This window comes from Pleurodeles waltl, chromosome 7 (assembly GCF_031143425.1).
Source record: "Pleurodeles waltl isolate 20211129_DDA chromosome 7, aPleWal1.hap1.20221129, whole genome shotgun sequence".
Lineage (NCBI taxonomy): Eukaryota > Metazoa > Chordata > Amphibia > Caudata > Salamandridae > Pleurodeles > Pleurodeles waltl.
In genome coordinates, this window is record NC_090446.1 from 80,831,259 (window position 1) to 80,851,832 (window position 20,574).

The 20,574-nt window shown below is 43.6% G+C and overlaps 1 protein-coding gene across 1 annotated transcript in view; it reads left to right on the forward strand.

Moving 5' to 3' along the window:
• The first annotated feature begins 6,421 nt into the window (after positions 1–6,421).
• LOC138303695 (complement C1s subcomponent-like) overlaps positions 6,422–20,574 on the forward strand; it is a 40,032-nt gene continuing 25,879 nt past the window's right edge. Inside the window, exons 1-4 of the mRNA XM_069243026.1 lie at positions 6,422–6,718; positions 8,780–8,996; positions 14,901–15,078; positions 15,998–16,126. Coding sequence (XP_069099127.1) covers positions 6,690–6,718; positions 8,780–8,996; positions 14,901–15,078; positions 15,998–16,126 — 553 coding nt within the window. The 5' untranslated portion in view covers positions 6,422–6,689. The remainder of the gene's footprint in view (positions 6,719–8,779; positions 8,997–14,900; positions 15,079–15,997; positions 16,127–20,574) is intronic.

The window sequence follows — 20,574 nt, forward strand, 5'->3', positions numbered from 1 at the left end:
GGCCAAGAAACACATCATCACGCCTGTCTGAACTTCTAATATCTAATTTCCATCATCACCCCAGTTTCTAACATCATCTTTTAATAGTCTTCCATCCAGTATTCAACAACTTGTGCATTCACGCGAGACTAAAACAGACAGCCTGACCAATCAACCTGCTTCATTTTAATGGATTTTATTAAGAAGAGAGAGTTTCACACACTAAGTTAAGGACAGGTAGGCACTACTAGACTTAGGTTAAAATACAAGTAGGACGTCCTCAGATCCATGGCTCTCCAATTGAATGACTTATCCAAATGAATGATTGTTGTTAAGAAAACGTGCCAGATTCTCAGCTGCACCTTGTGTTTTGCTTGGAGCTTGGGTGACTGGGATACAGAGCTGTGTCTGCCCTGTGAGGGTTTCAGAAGGGCATGATTTGTTGCTGTTGTCTCAGCTCCCACATTGCAGCTCCGCAGCGGCTGCACCAGCACCTCCACCTGTTGTTCCCAGGCAGGCCCCACTTCTCCTGCTGGCAGCAAACAGGAAGTAGGGTGTGGAGAGGGCTGTTTCTTCATGTGTGCTTTGCAATTGCATTTTTAGGCCTAGGTTTGATAGCCCAGCTGTTAAATAGATCTATTGCTTATAATGCATATAGAGTAGCTGTGGATCCACCTCTTTCAACCACTAGCTTTCTCGGACAAGCCTCGTTCAGCCATTGTCTTGAGACTTTGTCAATCACATCTTAGCTCAGCCTAGTTGCATCTTCTTCTCTCACCTAATGCTTTGGACTGCTTGGGTGCATTCTTCCATCTCCACCCCTCAGCTTGCATTGAACTGCATGAAAGGCTGCTCTACAAAGATAGCCCTCTCTGCCCGCTCTTCCTTCTTCCTCCCTGTGTCACTCTAAAGTGCTAACACTTCATGCCCTAGCACATTAAAATCATACCTATTGGCTTCATCAATGCTTGTTATGGGCCCATGTGCAGCAGATGGTCATTTGTTCATGAGTTAATAAATACTTTTTAACTGAAACACCAGGGAATTAAAACTGTTCTTGTAGCCTAAAATATAATTATAGGACTTACAAAAGTCATATACGATGGTTAACTAGTCAAGTGTGGCAATACCAGTCACTTTTGTCAAAGTTCAGTACTAAAATACGGTGCTCTAGATAATGTAGTGCTGAACTGCGAAAGGCAGTCATCAAGAACATGCATGAGTGAAATTTCCATTATGCAAGTGTAATGTTGCATAATTTTGTGAATTGCCAGTTATGCTTGTCATGTGAAATTCACAAAATTACCTTATTATACCATGTGGCAGAACCACTGGAACAAACAGAAGGCACAGAATGGTACTGGCTGTTGTTCAGACATAATAATATTTGCTCTATTTTCCTCTAGAGAGAAATAATGTGCCCTGGTTTCTGAAAATGAGTGCAAGGGTGGCTTCCAGGCTAAAATAGTGTGCTAAGTGTCAGTTTTGCATTCTGTGTAATTTCTCTGAATTTTGCAGTTTCCCACCGAATAGCAAATTACATGAATTTCATACCCCCTAGTCAAGATCCATTGCCACAGCAGAAAGCAGTGCGGTGCTGCATGTTGAAGTACAGGACAAACCATCTTCTGCACCTGTTTAATGACCAACGAATATAGGGCCTGATTCACAAAGGGCCTCCGCACTCGTGGCGGAGGCACCACAGTCGTGGGGGAGTCTCCGCAGTCGTGGGGGAGTCTTCGCAGTCAGGGCAGAATCACCACAATGAGGATTCTCATTGCAGAGATTCTGCCTCGAGCACGGAGATGCCTCCACAAAAAGCGGGGGCCCATTGTGAATCAGGTTCATAATGTTGAGTCGTTGAGCAGTAAGTGCAGCACGCAAAATTAAGACTCAGATTTGAATGTGTGTCTCAGAAAAAAACATTTAACACATTTTTTGTCTGGTGAAAATACTGATGAAAGAATTTGGAGTCTGCAGAGAAAGATAGTTTTTGGCCATTTACAGATCCCATTTATTGGAGTTAGTAAAGTTTTACAGACTGCTAAAATGCGAATCCAACTAGATACTGATTCAGTTTGTGGAAGAGGCATTTTGCGGGTATTCCTTCTAAATATCAAATTGGTAGGAGATATAGGTTTTGCAACTGGATTTCCAATCCTAATCCACTGAAAAGTTACTGCCACCGAAGTGGAGTGGTTTCTTATTTGTAAAATGGAAGGGATCCCCTTGGGACTCCATCACATTTGTGAAGTGTGAAAAACTTTCTAAAGAAGGAGTCAGTAGTATTGAGACCACTGCCAACTCTCATACAAACTTTTTAAATGTAAAAACATGTTTTTTTTCAAAGGCATCCCATTTCCTTTAAGGAAATAAAAAACATTCTCTAAACAACATCTTTATCAAGGAGCAATCTGAGACATGTTTGTCTTCTGAGCCTTACAGGCCACCATCCCTGTGAATACCACTAATCAGAGTGATTTGCAATTTGAAACCTATTTTATAAACATTAATGAGGTGGGTCGGACTGTGACCCACTTCAGGTCAGAAATCTGTGAACGGACCCTTTAGTACATAGGTTGGTTTCTGAAATTCAATTCTAGTCACAAAAAGCCTGGTTGTAAGTTGCAATCAGATTTTTGCAACTGGTACATCAATATGTCAATCTCAATGTTTTTTGTTGCTGTCATGATGACAAATATTAATTAGGCTGCTGGGTCAACCAGGACTTCCAAAGGAGGGGTGAGATATCAAAAGAATTCTGTCTAATAAATATAATTTCTTTAAGGGATGTGTTGTGTCCACAAGCCCACTACTGCAGAAACGTTCAAATGATTCAGTATTATGACACATCTCCCATAGGGTCATACCTCACATGACAGACTTCCTCACCTGAACATTGACTCATAGGTTCTAGGTTAGACTGCAGGGCTTCTCACATGAGAAAACTCAGGCTGCACACAGCAAAGTTATCTGACCAGGGACATGTATTCATAGACTTTTACTTTAGCAGGCACAATGGCCAATCAGATTGCACACACCTTCTGAGTGATTGTTTTAGACAATAGCCTCAAATCTCCAGCTGCAGAGAATTTACTTGTGTAATTCTCAGGGAGCTAACCTATTGATGACATAGCACTTTCAAGTTGGACTTGAGACAACAGAGTTATCTTCAGAGTTCACAGATCCAACAGCCAGAAGATTTATGTTTCAGATCACACAACTACAAATGCCTGAATAATTATATAGAAAACAGATAAACCAAGTGAGTTGCCAAAGATCACACAGACATGTTTGCTAAGTGTCCATGTGCTGTGCTGTATCATACCTTCAGTCAATTCCAGATTTTTAACCAACAGCTTGTTGCATTGTTGGACATGCAGTTTTCCATTCAACATTACAAGTGTGGGCTGCAAAAATAAAAGCATGCACAGCGCTGTTACCTAAAAAGCAGGGACTAAATGCAGGGGATCACTGAGTGCTGATTCAATATTTGGAAGTCACATTCTGTGGGTATTCCTCCTAACTATCAAATTGGTACCAGATATAGGTTTTTCAGCTCCATCCACTGGTCAATGACTCAGAGATAGTGGTGTACTGAGTTATATAGATCCATCGGGTTCTGCATGTTTGGAAACATCTTAGGGGCATATTTATAAGTCCCTACTGCAACCTTGCGCCACATTGGCGTAATATTTTTTCTCGTAATGTTGCCCAACAAGGCCAAAATCCTTACCCCATATTTACAAAGTGGTGCAATGAATGCATTGCGCCACTTTGTAACCCTTTGCGCTACAATATGCCTGAGCCAGGCATAATGTATGCAAAGGGGGCATTCCTCCGTTAGGGTGCCCAAAAAATGGCGCAAGGAAATCTAACAGATTTCCTTGCGTCATTTTTTATGGCACTTCTAACGCCTCCTCAGAGCAGACGTTAAAAGGGGGCTTCCATTGTTTACAATGGGCCCCAACGTACTCTGCAGGAGTAGGTCCACTATTTTGGTGCTACTCCTGCATAGTACATCAATAGCATCAATAAAAACAACGCTATTGACCCCTACCCTGCACCATGGTGCCCTGTATCTTAGATACGGCGCACACATGGTGACGGTAGGGGAGCTCTAAGGGGCGCTTAAATATGCCCATTAGTGCTGTCAGCCAAGTAGTAGGAGGTTAATGTGAAGGACTTGATGATGCCTGGTAGTGGGTTGCAGTAGACTTTGAAAAAAGTGGGGATACAATTGAATTTTGAGGTAACCCAAAGTCAGAAATCAAAGGAGATGCTCTGAAAGGGAGGAATTAAATAACACTAGATCAGTCGGAGAGACTACATAAGATAAAATATATAGGCCAATTCACAAAGGTAATTAGGAGTATGTTAACAAACGCTACTGGAGTACATTTCTTTGTGAGCTGACCACAAAATATCCAACTCCCTGTGAGTAAAAGTGCAAAGCGTGCACAGTCATTTCTATTTGTACAAGTTGTAAAGGTATATTCCCTAAATATTCCAATTTGTTCTGGGACAATTATGAGTACTTTAAGTAGTACTAGATGAGTACTACTTTGCACATTCATAAATGCCTTTATGGAGTTACCTCACAGATAGGCTTGTTTTATTTAGAAGTTTTTAGCAACCATGACAATTCAATTATTGATTGAGGGTCCACTGGCATTTGAACTGAGCGTTTGAGGTATTGCCTAAGACATCACATGCGCTGCCTCTTGCGAGATATATTGTTTTCTAACAGTGGGTCTGGATGCCACCCATTGCATATTGTTGGCTGGTTTCATTATCATTCTCATTTGCTTGCTTTTAATTGGTCAGCTGCTGTAGTCTTCCTTCTGCTTTGCGTGTCTGTCCCTCCCCTGCAGCATGGACGCATTACTTGTGTGCTTCCACTGCTCATTTTTTTAGGAGGTGATTTATTCTTTGTGTTTGAGCACTTTACCAGAGTGTGTCTTTTTCAGTGGTCTCCCTTGTGTACTTCTCCCACCCTTTGTGTTCCAGCTGCCCTTCATCCTTCCATTATCCATGTTGCTTGCCCCCACCGACCTCCCTCCTTTCCTTGTCTGTATTGCTTGCCCCAAACCCTACTTCCTTCTGTTGTCCATGTTATTTGCCCCCCACCTGCCCACCCTTTTTCCATTGTCTGTGTTACTACCCCCGCCCTCCATCCCTCTCTCCATTGCTCTTGTTGCCCCCCACCTGCCGTTCCACAAAAAAGCACTATGACATGGGCACTGCTAGCTGCATGAAATTGCTTGTTTTCCCCACACCCTTCCTTGTTGACACACAGTCCGCTCTTCCTCTTGCCTCCCCCTCCCTCTGTGTTGCCTTCCACCTGCAATAAAAAAAAGTGCTGTGACTCGGTCAGCGCTGGCTGAGCCATAGCACTTTTTTTTTTTTTAACTTACAGACATCCAGAGGTTGTGATGCAAACCACCTTTATTTTTCCACAACACGCAATGATGCAAACACCCATACATGTGACTTGCCCAATCAGCTCTTTCAAACAGAAACCCTGCAGATCCATTGATCCACAACACTGCTCTAGGGGTGGGGTAGACAGGTGGATGGGGCAGGAGGGAATACTTGGTTATTGCTTTGAAGCAAATGGGTAATCCGATCAGAAGTGCTGATGGTATGATACATGTACCAATGTATATGTTTTATAAAAAACAAGAAAACTCTGAGGCTTATTCACAAGCCTCCTTCTGCCACCGATGAGTCATTTTGTGTGATGCTCTAGCAATGCAGAGTGCAGTCCCATATCTAGTAGGCCTCGCAAAGCCAATTTGCGTGGCTTTTCATGGCCTCATTGATGTGGTATAAAGCAACACGGAGGCAGTCGCTGCATTGCCTTACACTCGGTCAGGGGGCATTCCGTAGGCTTTGCTGTGGCTTTTCCCACTCAACTTCCATGGGTTTCGATGCATTCCCAGATTTCCAAGGATCTGTAAACCTGAAAATGTGTCAAAACTGTGCACCTCCCCAGTGGAGGCGTAACAAGGAGAAATATCTTTATCTCTCCTTGTTTTTTCCTCTTTCTGTTTGTGCTGCGGTCTGTCTCCCAGGTTCTTTTTGTGCAGGAAGGCACGCAAAACAATCCTGCCAACAACGCAGTCACCCTTGAACCATGATGCAAGGGTGCCTGCGTTGGAGCTAGGCAGCAAATTGTGCGTTGGCGCTGGCTGAAAGGACAGGAATCAACCGTATCTCGTAAATACGGTGCATTCCTGCTCTTTAGAATTAGCACCGGGCAGCGCAGCAAAAAATACTTGCTCCACTGCCCAACGCCAATTCATTGTAAATATGCATTATGCTCAAACCTTGACTCTTCTGAACTTTGAGCCGAGAGTTCACATGGCCGGGGGTGTTGACCCTCAGATACAACACATTTTGGATACAAGTCAAGCTGCTGCCAGACACAGGCTGGAGGTCCAACTGCACACAACGCAGGCAGGGCACCACAGCCTGCGCAGGGGTGCATCGTGGATCCCTGGCTGTGAAGGGACTCAGAGTGGACCCCCGAGTCTGCACAGGGTGTGGGAGATACTGGTGCTGGATTCTCTGCAGGGATACTGTGGTGTGATTGCCTCTGCACTGTGCATCTCTTGAGATCTGGTTCTCCACTGGGGCTTCTCTTAGACCTGGTTCTGCATGTGACTGTCTCCTGGAGGTGCTGCTCTCCAAAGGGTGTATCCTAGATGCTAAACTGGCATCAGAGCACAATGAGGTGAGTGTCTTTACCCCCTCTCCCTCTCTGGGACCCTATGAACTAGCACAGCCTTTAATCAGGTTTAGTTTTCTCAGGTAATGATGATGTTTGTCCTGGCATTGGTAAAGAACATAACTTACTAAGGGTGTGTTCTAGAAGAAAGTAAAAGTATGTGACCATTTTGGAGGACCAGCAACAGTATGTGTGTGTGTTGGGGGGGGGGCTCACAGTCACACCCACAAGCTATTAATTAGGTATGGCGCTGCTTATATTATATATTTACTTTTAGAGGCTTTCAGCCACCCGTTTCATCAATTGCTCTGTTGTTGTGCCATTCATATTTTTCTTCCACCCACTAGCACATTTATCATGGGGTAATGGGTTGGTCCACTTCGGCCATTTGCTACCTTCACTGTGAGTGACACATTCTGCTCTTTCACAAAGAACATTATCCACACCCAGTAGTTCCCGTCAGTGCCAGGGACTTGTAATGGTGATTTTTCTTAACTAAGAAAAACATTTTTTTTTGCTTTTAATCAAAGTTATTTTTCTAAGGTAAGGGTCCAGTAGCTCCCTCAAAACAAAATTGACAAAACTATGGCAAAACAAGCATTAACAAAGCCAAAAGGCTGGCAGCCGACTTCACATCCATTGACTTTGCCAATGTTTTTTCACCTTTGTTCTGGCAGGCGTGGAGGACAGAAAGATGAGTTACAAATTGTAAGTCTGCCTGTGGCAGTCCATGCTAAATCCCTGAACCGGTCATGCTTTTGTCAACCAGGGACACGCCTTCAGGGATTCAGATGGAAAACAGCATCAAACACTCACTGTGAATGCCAAGTGCTGCAGATATACATCTTTTATTGTACTGTTTTACATAAAGTCTTTAGAAAAAGACTCCCTTGGTAGAAACATTTTTTAAAATAAAAAGTATGTTTCATTATGGCAAACAATTGGATGGATATTTGAATAGGGAGGCCCCCGCCTCCTTTATTGAACCCATGTAATGTTCCTGGGACATCTTTCCAGGACTCCCGAAGGCAGGAGGCAACTAATGGTGCAGAAGTGACCATAGCAGCCAGGGGCAACCAAAACTAGGTCTTCAATTTTGCTCTTCAGTTGTGACCCGCAACAGAAGGTGCTGAATGTGGATGGCGATTTTTAGGGGTTTCACGGTTTTGCATTTTTACCAACTACGCTATTTCAATTCATCAAGGAAATTTCTATTTTTTTGTGGCAAACTGTATTTTTTTATGAGCAAAGAAGTTGACCCTCCTATTAACATAGTTTTTTCATTTAATTATGGGAGGTTTTAATAAACATCACAGAGTCATAGGAATGTGTTACATCTGTTAAAGATAACTCATGGTTCTTTGCTTAGATCAGTTAATAAAGACCATTATTAAAAACAACAACATTCTTTAAGAAAGTGCAAATCGGTAGAATCTTCACCCTAAAACACACTGCATCCCACCAGCAATGGTAACATACACAGCTGACACCCTCCAGATGCTGAGGTCCTTGCATAAGATGTCACAGATGAGATTTTGGATGACATCATAGCTGACATCAAATATCACGTCATTATTGGCTGGAAATGGCAGCTTAAAGCCACACCTGGGAAAGGGCAGTCTATGCACTACCTTCCTTCTATATGGATTTTTGAAATGCTAAATCTGCTGGCTCTCTCTGAAGGGCTACTGGAGGAGGGCAACTGAGCAGAGGTCTGATAAAAAGCCAGATATTGCTCCTGCAGCATGTTGGGCTCTGGTGAAGGCCAATGGGACTCCTCAGTGTTTGACCATTTAGCTTCCATCGAGCCCAAACCTGCCGTGACAACTTCACAATCATCCAGCCACACTGCTTCTAGATTCTGCTCCCTCCTGAAAACCAATCACAGAGCAATTGTACATCCTGGATCTGATTTCTAGGTTAGTCGCTGGTGTCCTGGACCTCTCATACTGTTAGTTAAGACTGCCCACAATAAAATGTTGCTGGCCATAACTGACTTGTACATGCCCACTTTGACAACTCATTGTAGATATCTACTGGCTGAATGACAGTCTTTCCCAATTTCAGGACTTATACCTGGCTCTTCCTGGTGTCCTGCTTTTCTCTTCAAGGCACTGCGGAGGTATTATTTGGACAGATCACATCCCCAGGCTACCCCGCACCCTATCCTCCAAACCAGACGACGAGGTGGACAATTTCTGTGCCGCAAGGAAGAAGAATCAAACTCCAGTTCACCCATTTTGATGTTGGCGAAGGAAATGAGCAATGTCAAGACTACGTGAAGGTAATATTTCTAAGTGCAGGTGCCATGGTAACTTGTCTTAAATCCCCTCTCTATTCTGTCAATATAAAGCCTACCATATGTAAATATGAATGCTTCTTCCCACAGGGGAGCATAGGACATCTACTGTGCTCCTTCATAACAATGGGGGTGACTTAATTCTCTCAATAAACAAGGAGGATCTGTCCACTCACTCAACAGAATTAGGAGGTCTGGTCAGTGTTATGAAATGCCTGGCATGTGAACTTACCAAATACACAAATAAACAAACAATATTTTTATCATTGCCAACTGAAAGGGAGCGCTACCTCCATAAATATGCTCCCCCTTACACACTCCTATCATCCTCCCTGCCTCCTTCAGAGAGGGTCTGCAGTCTTGCTCAGCCCTTGTCCCCGGACAGTCTGTTGCATTTGTAAAAGACGTCCACTCCATGCGTTCAAGTACAACATAAGCGGATTTATACACAAATCAGGTTACACAAATGGTTTAAGTACTACTAGGTAATACTAAACCCCATCAGGAGCTAGTCCAACTTAAAATTTAAGTTCCAAGTTTTATCTGATGCTTCTGATAGACACTAGCAAAATCTGGGAACAGGTACACTGACAAAACTCCTTGAATCAGCATGGTCAGCTAGAGCATGGAACCCTACAACATGCCACACAATCATTTTGAACAAGATGTTGCTGACAATTCTGGATGCATGACTAGTGTAACACTTAATAGGGATATTCAACTAACCGGGTTGAAGCAAAAGCAATGGTGTTAGGGATTCGGTTGCTGGTTGACTGGGGTGTGAGCAGTCCTAGTCAGGGCAAGGCATAAGAAAACCCTAAATTAACCTGTGCTCACCCACGGGGTTACTTGTCATGGAGCAGTCAAGCTTGGAGGCAACATGTAGAGTATTTGTGCAACACTTCAAACAGTAAAACAGTGAAAAAAAAACACACAAAAAGAAATCCCTCCAAGTTAGAAAAATGCATCTGAATTTTATAAATAAAACAATACCAAAAAGATAAAAAGCCAATTAGAGGAGCCGGAGATAGTAGAATGTCAACTGTGGATATCTGGGTGTGCTGCACTGGGACAAAGTCACAAGTTCAGGCCCACAGTGATGAACCGTGGGTCGGCTACAGAGACCCAGTTATGCCTGCTGAACAGAATACCTCCAATCTTACTTTGTGGAGTGTTGTGGGGGTCTGCTTTGAAGATGCGTCACACAGCCGAGATGATGCACCAGTTCCAAGATGCAGCTCTGCTGTGGTACGAGGTCCTGTTGCGTCAAGCATCCCATCGACAAGGACTTGTGATGCAAAGTCTGGAGTTGGGATGCGTCATACAGTTGGGGTGATGCACCAGTTCTGAGGAGCTGTGAGGCTGCAATTAGGACTTTGACATCATTGTCAAGACTGCCATCAAAATGAGATGCAAAGGCCTGCAAAGAAGATGCATTGTGTAGTGGTGTTTCTGAATACCATGCAGGCTGTGATGCAATACTTTGAGACGGGTCCAATCCAAGCAGCAGCAGAGATGTGTAGTTTCTGCTTTGGGTTGCGCTGTGCAGTAAAGGACATGCGTCAGTTCAAATGGATCCACAGAGGCTGGCGAAGCACCTTAAGCAATCTTCCAGGGGCCCAGGACTGGGAAGGCATTACTTGGCAGGGTGAACTCACATATGGCAGAGTCCAGGAGCATATGCAAGGCTACTGGAAGCTTGTTATGGCCCTGAGGCTTCAGATTAGGAAGCCAGTCAGTAAGTGAGGTTGGGACCAGATCCTCCCTCCCATCCAGTCACACCTAAGCTTCCATTGTGGGTGGCTGTTTAGGAGGAATACACAAAGCCCAGCTGCCAACTACACCCTGTCACCTGACGAGAGGCAGGCTGCAGGCACCTAATAGCTCAGACTAGAAAATTTTAATAGTGGCATTTTCAGAATTGCAATTTAAATCAGACCTCACCATAACTTAGGATTTCAGGGACACCAAACATGAACCAGTGTTCCCTTCCCATTTGGAAATTATACATATAAAATGTAATAAGGAAACTCCAATGTTGTTTTATGGGGGAGATAGGCCTTGCAAACTGAATTTAAGTGTTTTTTACTACCAGGACATATAAAACTTAAAAGTAGGCTGCCTAGGACCTACCTTAGAGTTGACATATGTATTAACAAAGGAAGGTTTCAGCCTGGTTTATATTTGCAGGTAGACATGGTAGATTAAAACTACACGCACAGGCTCTGCAATGGCAGGCCTGAGACATGTTTAAAGGGCTACTTAAGTGGGTGACTCAAGCTGTGCAGCAGGTCCACAAGTAGCATTTAATTTACTAGCCTTAGGTGCATGTAGTGCACTTTACCAGCGATGTATAAATTAAATATGCCAATTGAGTATAAACCAATGTACCATGTTTTAAACAGTGAGCACAGGCACTTTAGCATGGGCTAGCAGTGGTAAACTGCAGCACTTTAGCATGGACTAGCAATGGTAAACTGCTCCATGTCCTAAGACTAACACAAACAAAGTCATCCAAAACAGGAAGTCTGAAGGCACAATGTTAGAGGGAAAAAGAAGAAACTAGTATTCCAAACTGGTTCCCCAGTTCCAAAGTCAGCAACTCTAGCCTTGAGGCAAATTTCCCTCACTGCGTATTATTAGGTATTCTAGTTGGTTGCCATATTTTATGGTATGCTTAGTTATGTCACCATAAAAAATAATGACATCAGAACTAAACCTTTATTCTCTTTTGTCTGCATTGTTAGATAATAGTTATCACTATATGCACACTTGGTGGCATTTTTCACCTTCAGCGAGATACCCCATATCTTAACTCTGCTAGATGTGGAGGGCTACACCTTGCAGTGGGCTAGACATTTGTTCCACTTACCAAGCTGTGACACTGCTGGAATTTGGAGGCATCTAGCTATACTATTGGATTCAAGCCTTGTCCTCCTACTCCTAGTCAGGGGGCAGCCTAGTAAACTTTCTTGCAAGCATCCAGGCACACACTTACAGCAACAAATGTTCCGGTTAAGGGAGGACCTGGCCTGGCAGTTTGGGCTTGACTATTCCCATGAGGAGCAGGGAGAAGACTGTTTTGCATATGGCTGGGTCCAAACTGATGTGGCATGGTGTGCAAAAGTGAATGGATTGGGATGCGGCCTGAGCGATCGTCAGTGGATGAGATTAATTCAACCATTTCATCCATCACCTTGTTGTCTTTGCATCTGCTGCCCTAAGTGCTCCAGGTATGCACAGTGTTGGGTCTAGGGCTCACCGTGCCACTGGAACAATGCTATAACGGGCAGAAGAGCCTAAATAGGGTAAAACCGGTCCTAGGTTGCTTGTGTTCAGGGAGGACCTGGCCTGGCAGATCAGGCTGGACTGTTCCCATAAGGAGCAGGGTCAAAACTGATTTGCATGTGGCTGGGTCCAAACTCAGGTGGCACGGTGGGCAAAAAACAATAAATTGGGATGCAGCTCTGAGCGATTGCCAGTGGCTGAGATCAATTCAAGCATTCCACCCACCACCTTGTTTTTGGATCTATATCTGGTGCAGCAGTTATTTTATGAGGAAAGACAATTCTTAGATACTGTGAGAGCAGCTTGTTGCTATTATAGCCGTCCATGGCAACCAAATCCAATGAGAAATACATTCTGAAATACAAAAGAAAAGGGAGTCCATTTCCCAGACCTGGGGTGGGTTAGCACATTGGAGTATTAATGACACTGACCCAATGCATCCAGAATTTCCACATCGTAACCTCCTAAAGGAGAGGTGGAATCTAACGCAAAGGAGTCAACACCATCCACCTCATTATCAGGGTAATTCCAATGACCTAAAAGATAAGGGGAATCCCCATCCCCAGGAATGAAAGGAAGTTTAGAAACATTCCTGGGCCAAAAGGAATCTACTGACAGAGAAAACGAACTCTCTTTGTGGATCGTGGTGTTGTGAGCATTCTCCACCATGGGCAGAGAACCCTCCAGAGATCCCATGTTTCTGAGATGCCTCAGAAACGTTTCTATGTTTAGAACACTTTCTCCCTTCTTGGGCTAAGCCAGAGGACAGCTTGAATCCCTAAGAGAAGTGAAGAGCCTAAATATGAGGACATGAGGCCACATGTGAATGATGTGCTGTGTTCTTTGCTAGTGTGTGGTTGTGTTGCTTTATGTTGCTGTCAGAATTGTCTATTGTTGTGCTAGTTTCATATACTATGTTGCTTATTGTTGTGTTGTGGTGCTGTTGTGTTGTTGTGTACCACATTCTTCTGCTGCTGTGTCGAGTTTTCTTGCTAATCTGTTGAGCTGAGGTTTTGTTGTTTGATTATGTTGTGTTATGGTGCTTGTTTGCTGGACTGTTGTGTTTTATATTACTATAAGGTGAAATGGTGTTGTTCAGTACTGTCATCTTATGTTACTTTGTGGTGTTTGCATTGTGTATAGTGTTGTATGTTGTGTTGGTATGTTATGTTGTTATTTTTGTTGCTTTTGTCTTGTGATGTTGTGTTGTGTACTCTTGAAGATGTGGATTGAGCATTTGCGCCTGCCTATGTGTGCATGCACTAGCAAATTAAATCCAGCCCTACTGACTTTGCCAATGCTTATTTTTAAAGAAGTCTGATTCTAGAGTGGGTGAGGCAATTAAGAAACCTAGGCTCAAATGCATGCATTGTGCTACTTTGTAACCCCTCGTGCCACATTACGTCTGCACCAGACATAATGTATACAAGGAGGGCATTCCCCCATTAATGGGACTGTAATTCCACTGTGCCATTTTTAGCGCTTATATTTAACGCCTGCACAGAGCGGGCGTTAAAAGGGGGCATACAATTGTTTTAATGGGCCCCTATGTCCTCTGCAGGATTAGCGCCAACATTTTGGTGCTAATCATGCACAGTACATCAGTAGCGTCAAAGAGTTTGACGCTATTTCCCCTACCCTGGCCATGGTGAGCCGTATATTAAATACGGTGCACACATGGTGGTGGTAGGAGGGTGCTAACGGATGCAAGAAAAGTGGCGCTGCATTAAATGCAGCACCACTTTTCTTAAATTTGGGCACCGAAATGTTCCCTAGTTCATGAGTAGGACAGAGAGCAGTTCTTTCCTAGATCAAAAGATGTTACTTTTTTTTAACAGCATAAATTTGATTTCAACTGCATCACTCCCATCATCATCTACACTCCCCAGGAGTACATTATTATAGCAAGGCATATTCGAATGATAAGCCAATTGGGAATCAAAGAACAAAGAGGCTGATAAAAATAACAGTATTTAAATAAAAGTAAAATTAAGTGGGTAAATAATGTGTCTAGTCAAATAAAAACAGGAAAGGCACAAGTTTGTCTTAGAATAGGAAAATGTACTTGCAAGGTTTGAATAATTTATGGTCGAAGACAGGGCACTATAATATTTGCATATGACGTCAATTCACCGAAATGCCAGGGTTAGCGGATGCGACATCACACGCTACTCGACATTTACTTTCACTCACACATACATGCTTACACATACATTCACATACACACACCCTGTCTCTCACATTAACACGTTCTCACCTATAAGCACACGCACAATATACATTTAAAAGGATTTTTGCTCACCTCAACTGACAGGGAGAGTCATATTCCAGCTAATTGTACCCTTTATTATGACACTAATAGTGAATAATGTGATATCATTCACTAGTAGTGTAATAAACAAAATGACAGAATACACGAAAAGTGGAGGAGCCCCAAACAACGCCCATAAGGACAAGCCACAAAGAGCAAGCCAAGGGCTGCAGCTGCCACCCCTGATGACCCTTAAGTGTCGTCCATGGTTGTTCCTGGATATCTTGCCACTTGCTACACACTATATGTATCATAGGCCCACCCTTATGTGTACTTTACTCTTTCTACAGGTGATCGATGATGGGCAACCACTGGTCACAGCTTGCGGTCGTCTCCGCGCTGCCACAGACGACATCCCAGCACCATTGGAGTTTATCTCTATCTCAAATGCCTTAACCCTAACATTTGCTTCACAGCCTGTCCAGAGCAGGCACTACAGGGGCTTCCACGCTGTCTACACTGTGCTTGGTAGGTTCTGGTAGACAGAAGTGGATCTTAGCCTGAGGTGGAGGCCCACAGAAAGGTAATATTATAATCAAGGGGGGAAGGTAGATTTACAAACATTTTGCACTGGGTTAGCATCACAAAAGTGATGCTAACCAGCAAAAAAAGTGTTCTTCCTAATTTACTTTCTAGTGCAAAACTTGTTTTGTGCTGAAAAGTTTCCTAAACATAACAGGAAAGCAAAGCACTGCTTTGTGTTACTTACTGCCAGGGGGCGTTACATGGGTGGTCCATGGGTGTTCTCATGCAACCACCCATGCCTTTTGATACAAAACTCTATCTACAAACAATAGTACACAGGGTTTTGCACCAAAAGTTAACACCATTTAAAAAGCAGGCTTTAAAAGAAGTGTTCTCATTTCTCCTTTCTTTCCGGCTTTGCATGCGTGGTGCACTGTTCAGCTCACATACAAAGTAGGATGAGTGTTAAAGTGTGTCTACGCATAGTATTTTGTATTAGAACGGTACCCTTCTAGTACAAAGCCTATGCTAAACTCACACTTACACCCTTGCACTATGGCACAGTGGTGTACGTGTGGCGCACAGCAGTTAAAATCAGTGCCAGTGCTAGGGAGAGGGAGGAGGGAACCGTATTTCTGTAAATATGGTGCTCTCGTGCTCTCTCACGTTCTCGCGAAGCACATCATTTTTCGCTGCTGCACTGCGCTGCATGACTATTTAGTAAATCTGGGGCACAGAGTGTTATACAAAATGTTAGGGCCGCACTGCAGAACGTGATGAAAGGTGTTGGTTTGCATGGGATCACATGTCCAGCCCCTCGAAGCCACAAGTGCATACACAGGGCAAGGTGGTTCTGCGGTGGGGCTTTCCAAAACTCTGAACTCAGAACAAATTCTCATTCTTTCTTTCACCCACTGCCCAGCCCACGATGAATGTGCCAATAGGAAGACGCCTTGTGCCCACTACTGCCACAGCCACCCTGAGGGATACTTCTGCTCCTGCGCCCATGGGTATGTCTTGGGAAGGGACAACGCATCCTGTGAAGAGAAGGGTGAGTGAGTTGGGCTTAACATCCAATAACAATGTCGATAGCAGTAGCACTAATCAAACTAGTAACTATGATAATTGTGGTTACAACGTGAAAGGCTCAAATCATTGGTAGGAATTACAATAAATTTCAATCAAATGGATTACTTTAGAGAATGTTAAAAAATCAACTACAGCAAAAAAGGCATGGCCCCAAATGTTTTATATTCTGTTTGTACTTTACTTAGGTTGTGGAGTAAACAATAATGTAAAAAATTGTTATTAAAAGTATGCAGGTTGAAAGCCTATAGAGCTATGCTTCAGCAAGGAGGGGAAAGCATTGCTTGCAATACCAATGTAAATCCATACAAATGAAGTTCCATTGTTCTCTTAAAAGTGGCAAACAATTTACACAGCAGCTAGGCTAAAAAGTACAGCACATACAAATCTATCCCAAATTATGTATCAGTGCACCTCTGAACAGTACCAGCTGCTCAAAGTACTACCAGGTAAAATCAGAAATTTAAATCAGTGGGCACCTGATTCAGTCCACGCCAACCAACCCCCTTAGGCCAATATATGATTAGAGACAGTCTTGATCTGGTATAAATATCTTGTATTGAAATCCAATTTAAAAAAACAGTACAGCCACAGCCAATGTGTTTCGCATCGGTGAACTTCTTCAGGGCAGGAGCAATATAGTTTAATTAGTGAATTTTAGGTTCATCCACAGACCAAGTCACAGAAAAGTGGGGATTCCCCGATCCCTTTGTAAGCTTTTGATTTAGATTTGAAGTGGTACAAGAAGTGTTAACACCGAAATCTGTGACAAACCATGTGTGTGTGTGAAAGCATCCCATTGGGAATTTATTTCTTAAGCCCTGAAGAAGTTCACCCTTACAAAACTTTTTGCAGGGGCGGCTCTTCCATAGGGGCAGAAGAGTTGCCCCCCCCCCTGCAAAGCAGAGGCAGCTGCAAAACCTTTTCAAGAAAAAGATCATTAACTATGTTTATTATCTTTTTCTTGAAAAGTGTCGGGCCACGGGGTTCGAGCACTTGAGGGGAGTGCACAGAGCACTCCCCTCAGAGTGCATGTGTGTTTGGCAACACCGTTGCTGGGCTGGAGAGAGCCTGCACAGGCTCCCAATCTGCCTGGGAGCGCCCTGGCTGGGCACTCCCTGCCAATCCTGAAGCTGCTCTAAGCAGCGTCAGGATTGGTGCAGAAAACGGAGGAGGCAGAGGAGCGGCACGGGAGTGCAGGTAAGTGTTTCTTCAAATGTTTTTATTATTTTTTATTTAATTCTGCCACTCCCCTCCCCCGCGCACCTCCCCGCCTCTTTACATTTGCGCGAGCCGCAACTGACTTTTTGGCTGTACTGTTTTTGAAACTTGGAATTCAATGAACAATATTTTTGTAGTACATCAAAACTGTCTCTTATCACATATTGGACTTAATGGAGTTGGTTTACGTTGGACTTCAAATTGAGTGGCCCCCCGATCGATGTTTCTGTTCTCTTAGAAGTCCTGGGAAATGAGGTCATGTTACATCTGTGAGACAGCAAAGTGTGTGATGAGGGTGCTGCAGGGGTCTGTGTCTACTCTGCAAGGCACAGGTTAGAATCCTGGCTGCATTAGTTCAACATCTTTTCCTTGTGGGGTCGATGAAATGAGTGACATTGTGCTTCCAGATAATCAGGAGTTTTGGTTGTGTGGTTTAGAACAGTAGGTACATTTTTTTTAGCTTTGTTGTCCACTCAGTGTGACCCTTTGTGCCCTTTTGTATGCGGGAGACAGAGGATGGCATTATTTCAAGAACTGTTTGAGGTACGTGGCATGTTTGCAAATGTTGAAATGAAGCCTTTGCAACCCCCAGGAGCGGTTCCTGGTATCCACATGATTTCCAGCCAGAGCTCAAGCAAAGGTTGGATTTGGGTGTGTTTATCCTCAGTGGGAACCAGCGTATCTGCTTTGGACCCACAGTGTTCAGTAAAACAGCAATACTGGTGGCACTTTGTGTGTCCCCTTCATACTCTCTTTCAAGATGCTCCAGCTTTATTGATGTCTACATTCTGACATTCCTGTCTGTATTTATCAGGGGAGTGGCTGAAGGGAGGGGTAACGGGTCCCTCTGTCAGTGAAGATCAGGACTCTTTTAGCCAGTTGAATACTGGATTGCTCTGGGCACATAAGGGGTGGTTGTACTGGTGTCAAAGAGCCAAATGAGGTTGGCAGAGGGATGGATGATGACCTCTGAAAGGCAGCTAGTTGTTTCTTGCAGGTGACCACTGTTGTCCGGCTGAGGTCCTCTCAGACTGAAACAAGGGTCTTTTTATGGTCTTATGGAGGTTTCTGAAGTTTTCTGAGGTTCTCCATTGGCCGGCTACGGGGGTACCTGGGAGTAACACAAGACAGTCTTAGGGCCCGAGTTAGATCTCAGCAGATCAATCAATCAATCAAAGCATTTGTAAAGCGCACCATTCACCCGTGAGGGTCTCAAGGCGCTGAGGGGGGGTTGGGGCAGGGGGGTGCTGCCTCTGCTCGAGCAGCAATGTCTTGAGGTGTCTCCTGAAGGTTAGCAGGTCCTGTGTCTGTCGCAGGTGGATAGGAAGAGTGTTCCACGTCTTGGCAGGTGGGTTACTCCATCACAATGGTGACGGATAGCAGATGGGATATCCGTCATTGTTGTGATGGAGTAGCCCATCCCCCAATATCTAAACCAGGTTCTCAGTTTCCTTTGAGGGCATGCTGAGTTGCATTGGGTGGGTTACCCCCAAATAATTTCTTAGTTGTTCGTGATCTGGGAGTTAGATCGGCCATTGGTAGACACAGTGCCATCAAGTCGCTGTTACTGCAGATTGTGTTGCAAAGGGTGAGCCAACAAATTAACAATGAGAGACGATCCAGAACAGAGTCAAGGGTTAGGCTTGGCTCTAAGAGCCTATCAATGTGAACATATTTGGCATGTAAATCATACAACAAATATCATGTAAAAATATGATGAAGTGGTTCAAAATATTGAAAAAAATGTATTTCTTTAACATTCAATAGAGTTTCACGTTAGTATTTCATAGTACATCAGTGCATTGAGAGGCATTTATTAAAAGTGCTAGTTTAAAAACATGAATTGAGAAACATTTATGCCTCACCCCTGCCACGACGAAAATGCCACTAGTAAACTGAGAAGCAAGTCAGTTGTTATGCGTACCATATATGTAGCCTATATTCTTGTTATACTCGGAGCAATGTTATAGTCTGTTAAATCAAACACAACAGGTTTTTGTAAAGCACACTTCCTGAACTCATGAATGTGTAGATATTCTCAAGTGTTATAATGAAGAGATAAGAGGCTTGTTGAAATAAAATATTTGCCTAGGATCACACAGTTTGTTCAAGCGCGGAAGCCAGAACTGAACTCAGATGGCTTCACAGTGTGCAATTCAGCCATTAGATGAGTATCTCTTTCTCTTGCCTGTTTTACATCAAAGGCTACTGCTTTGTAGTTAATTCTTGGATTATGAGGTTCCATCAAGGGAGCAGGCAGAAGCCACACAACAGCTCAGCTCGTTTGTGGTCAAGGCTCAAAGAGGACGTTGAGAGGAGCCAGGCTTCTGTCTCAAGTTTCAGCAGCTTGTTCACCTCTGATTCTAGGCGTGTCCTATGAAAATGTGTGTGATGAGAAGGTCAGCCCAAGGATACAGATCTGATTGGACCCCAGCCTGTCAATCACTCCACATCAATGTGGTGTCTGAAGGGCTTTAAGTGGGTCAGGTCCTCTCAGGTCTCAGACGCAGTAGTAATTAAAAACTGTCTTTGAAATGGGTCCCTATGCATCCTAAATTTATGTCTCTCCTACAGGCAAAAACAATGCTCCAATTCCCAACGACTGTAGCAAACCTTGAGGTTTTCCATACCAATGATGTAGACCCTGTTTGCATTTCACTTTTGATTCATCTTGCATTCTCTAGAAGTATTTTTTTTTCCATATGTTAAGTTTCTGTAATTGTTCATGTAATATCTGATTCTTACGTGAACTGAGTCACCTATAGACAAAGTGAGTTCCAGTTGTGGGTGAGTGTTCACGACCTTGCACGAGTGAGAGAACTGCAAATTAGTTCGAAGGGAGTGTGTATTTCCAACAGTACCTGTCGTGGGTCATTTAGGTGGTCAGACTTCATGTGCATGCAATCATTGGCCTCTCTGCAGAGTGCACAGAGCGACGGTCACATAAGTGCCAATTGTAATTGTGGTTTTATGAAAAAGTGTGGGAAGGAGATGCACAACTGTCAAAATATTGACAGTGGCAAAAGAAAACACAATCCAGTGCGTAAAGCTGCACTAGTAGGTTGTGTGTGGGGGTATTGTGATGTGACGAGATGAACAGATACATGTGCAGAAGAAGAGAATTAGAAGATGGTTGTGAGAAATTGGGACAAAGGGCAGTCAGGCTCAACCTAGAGGCAATGTGTAAAGTAA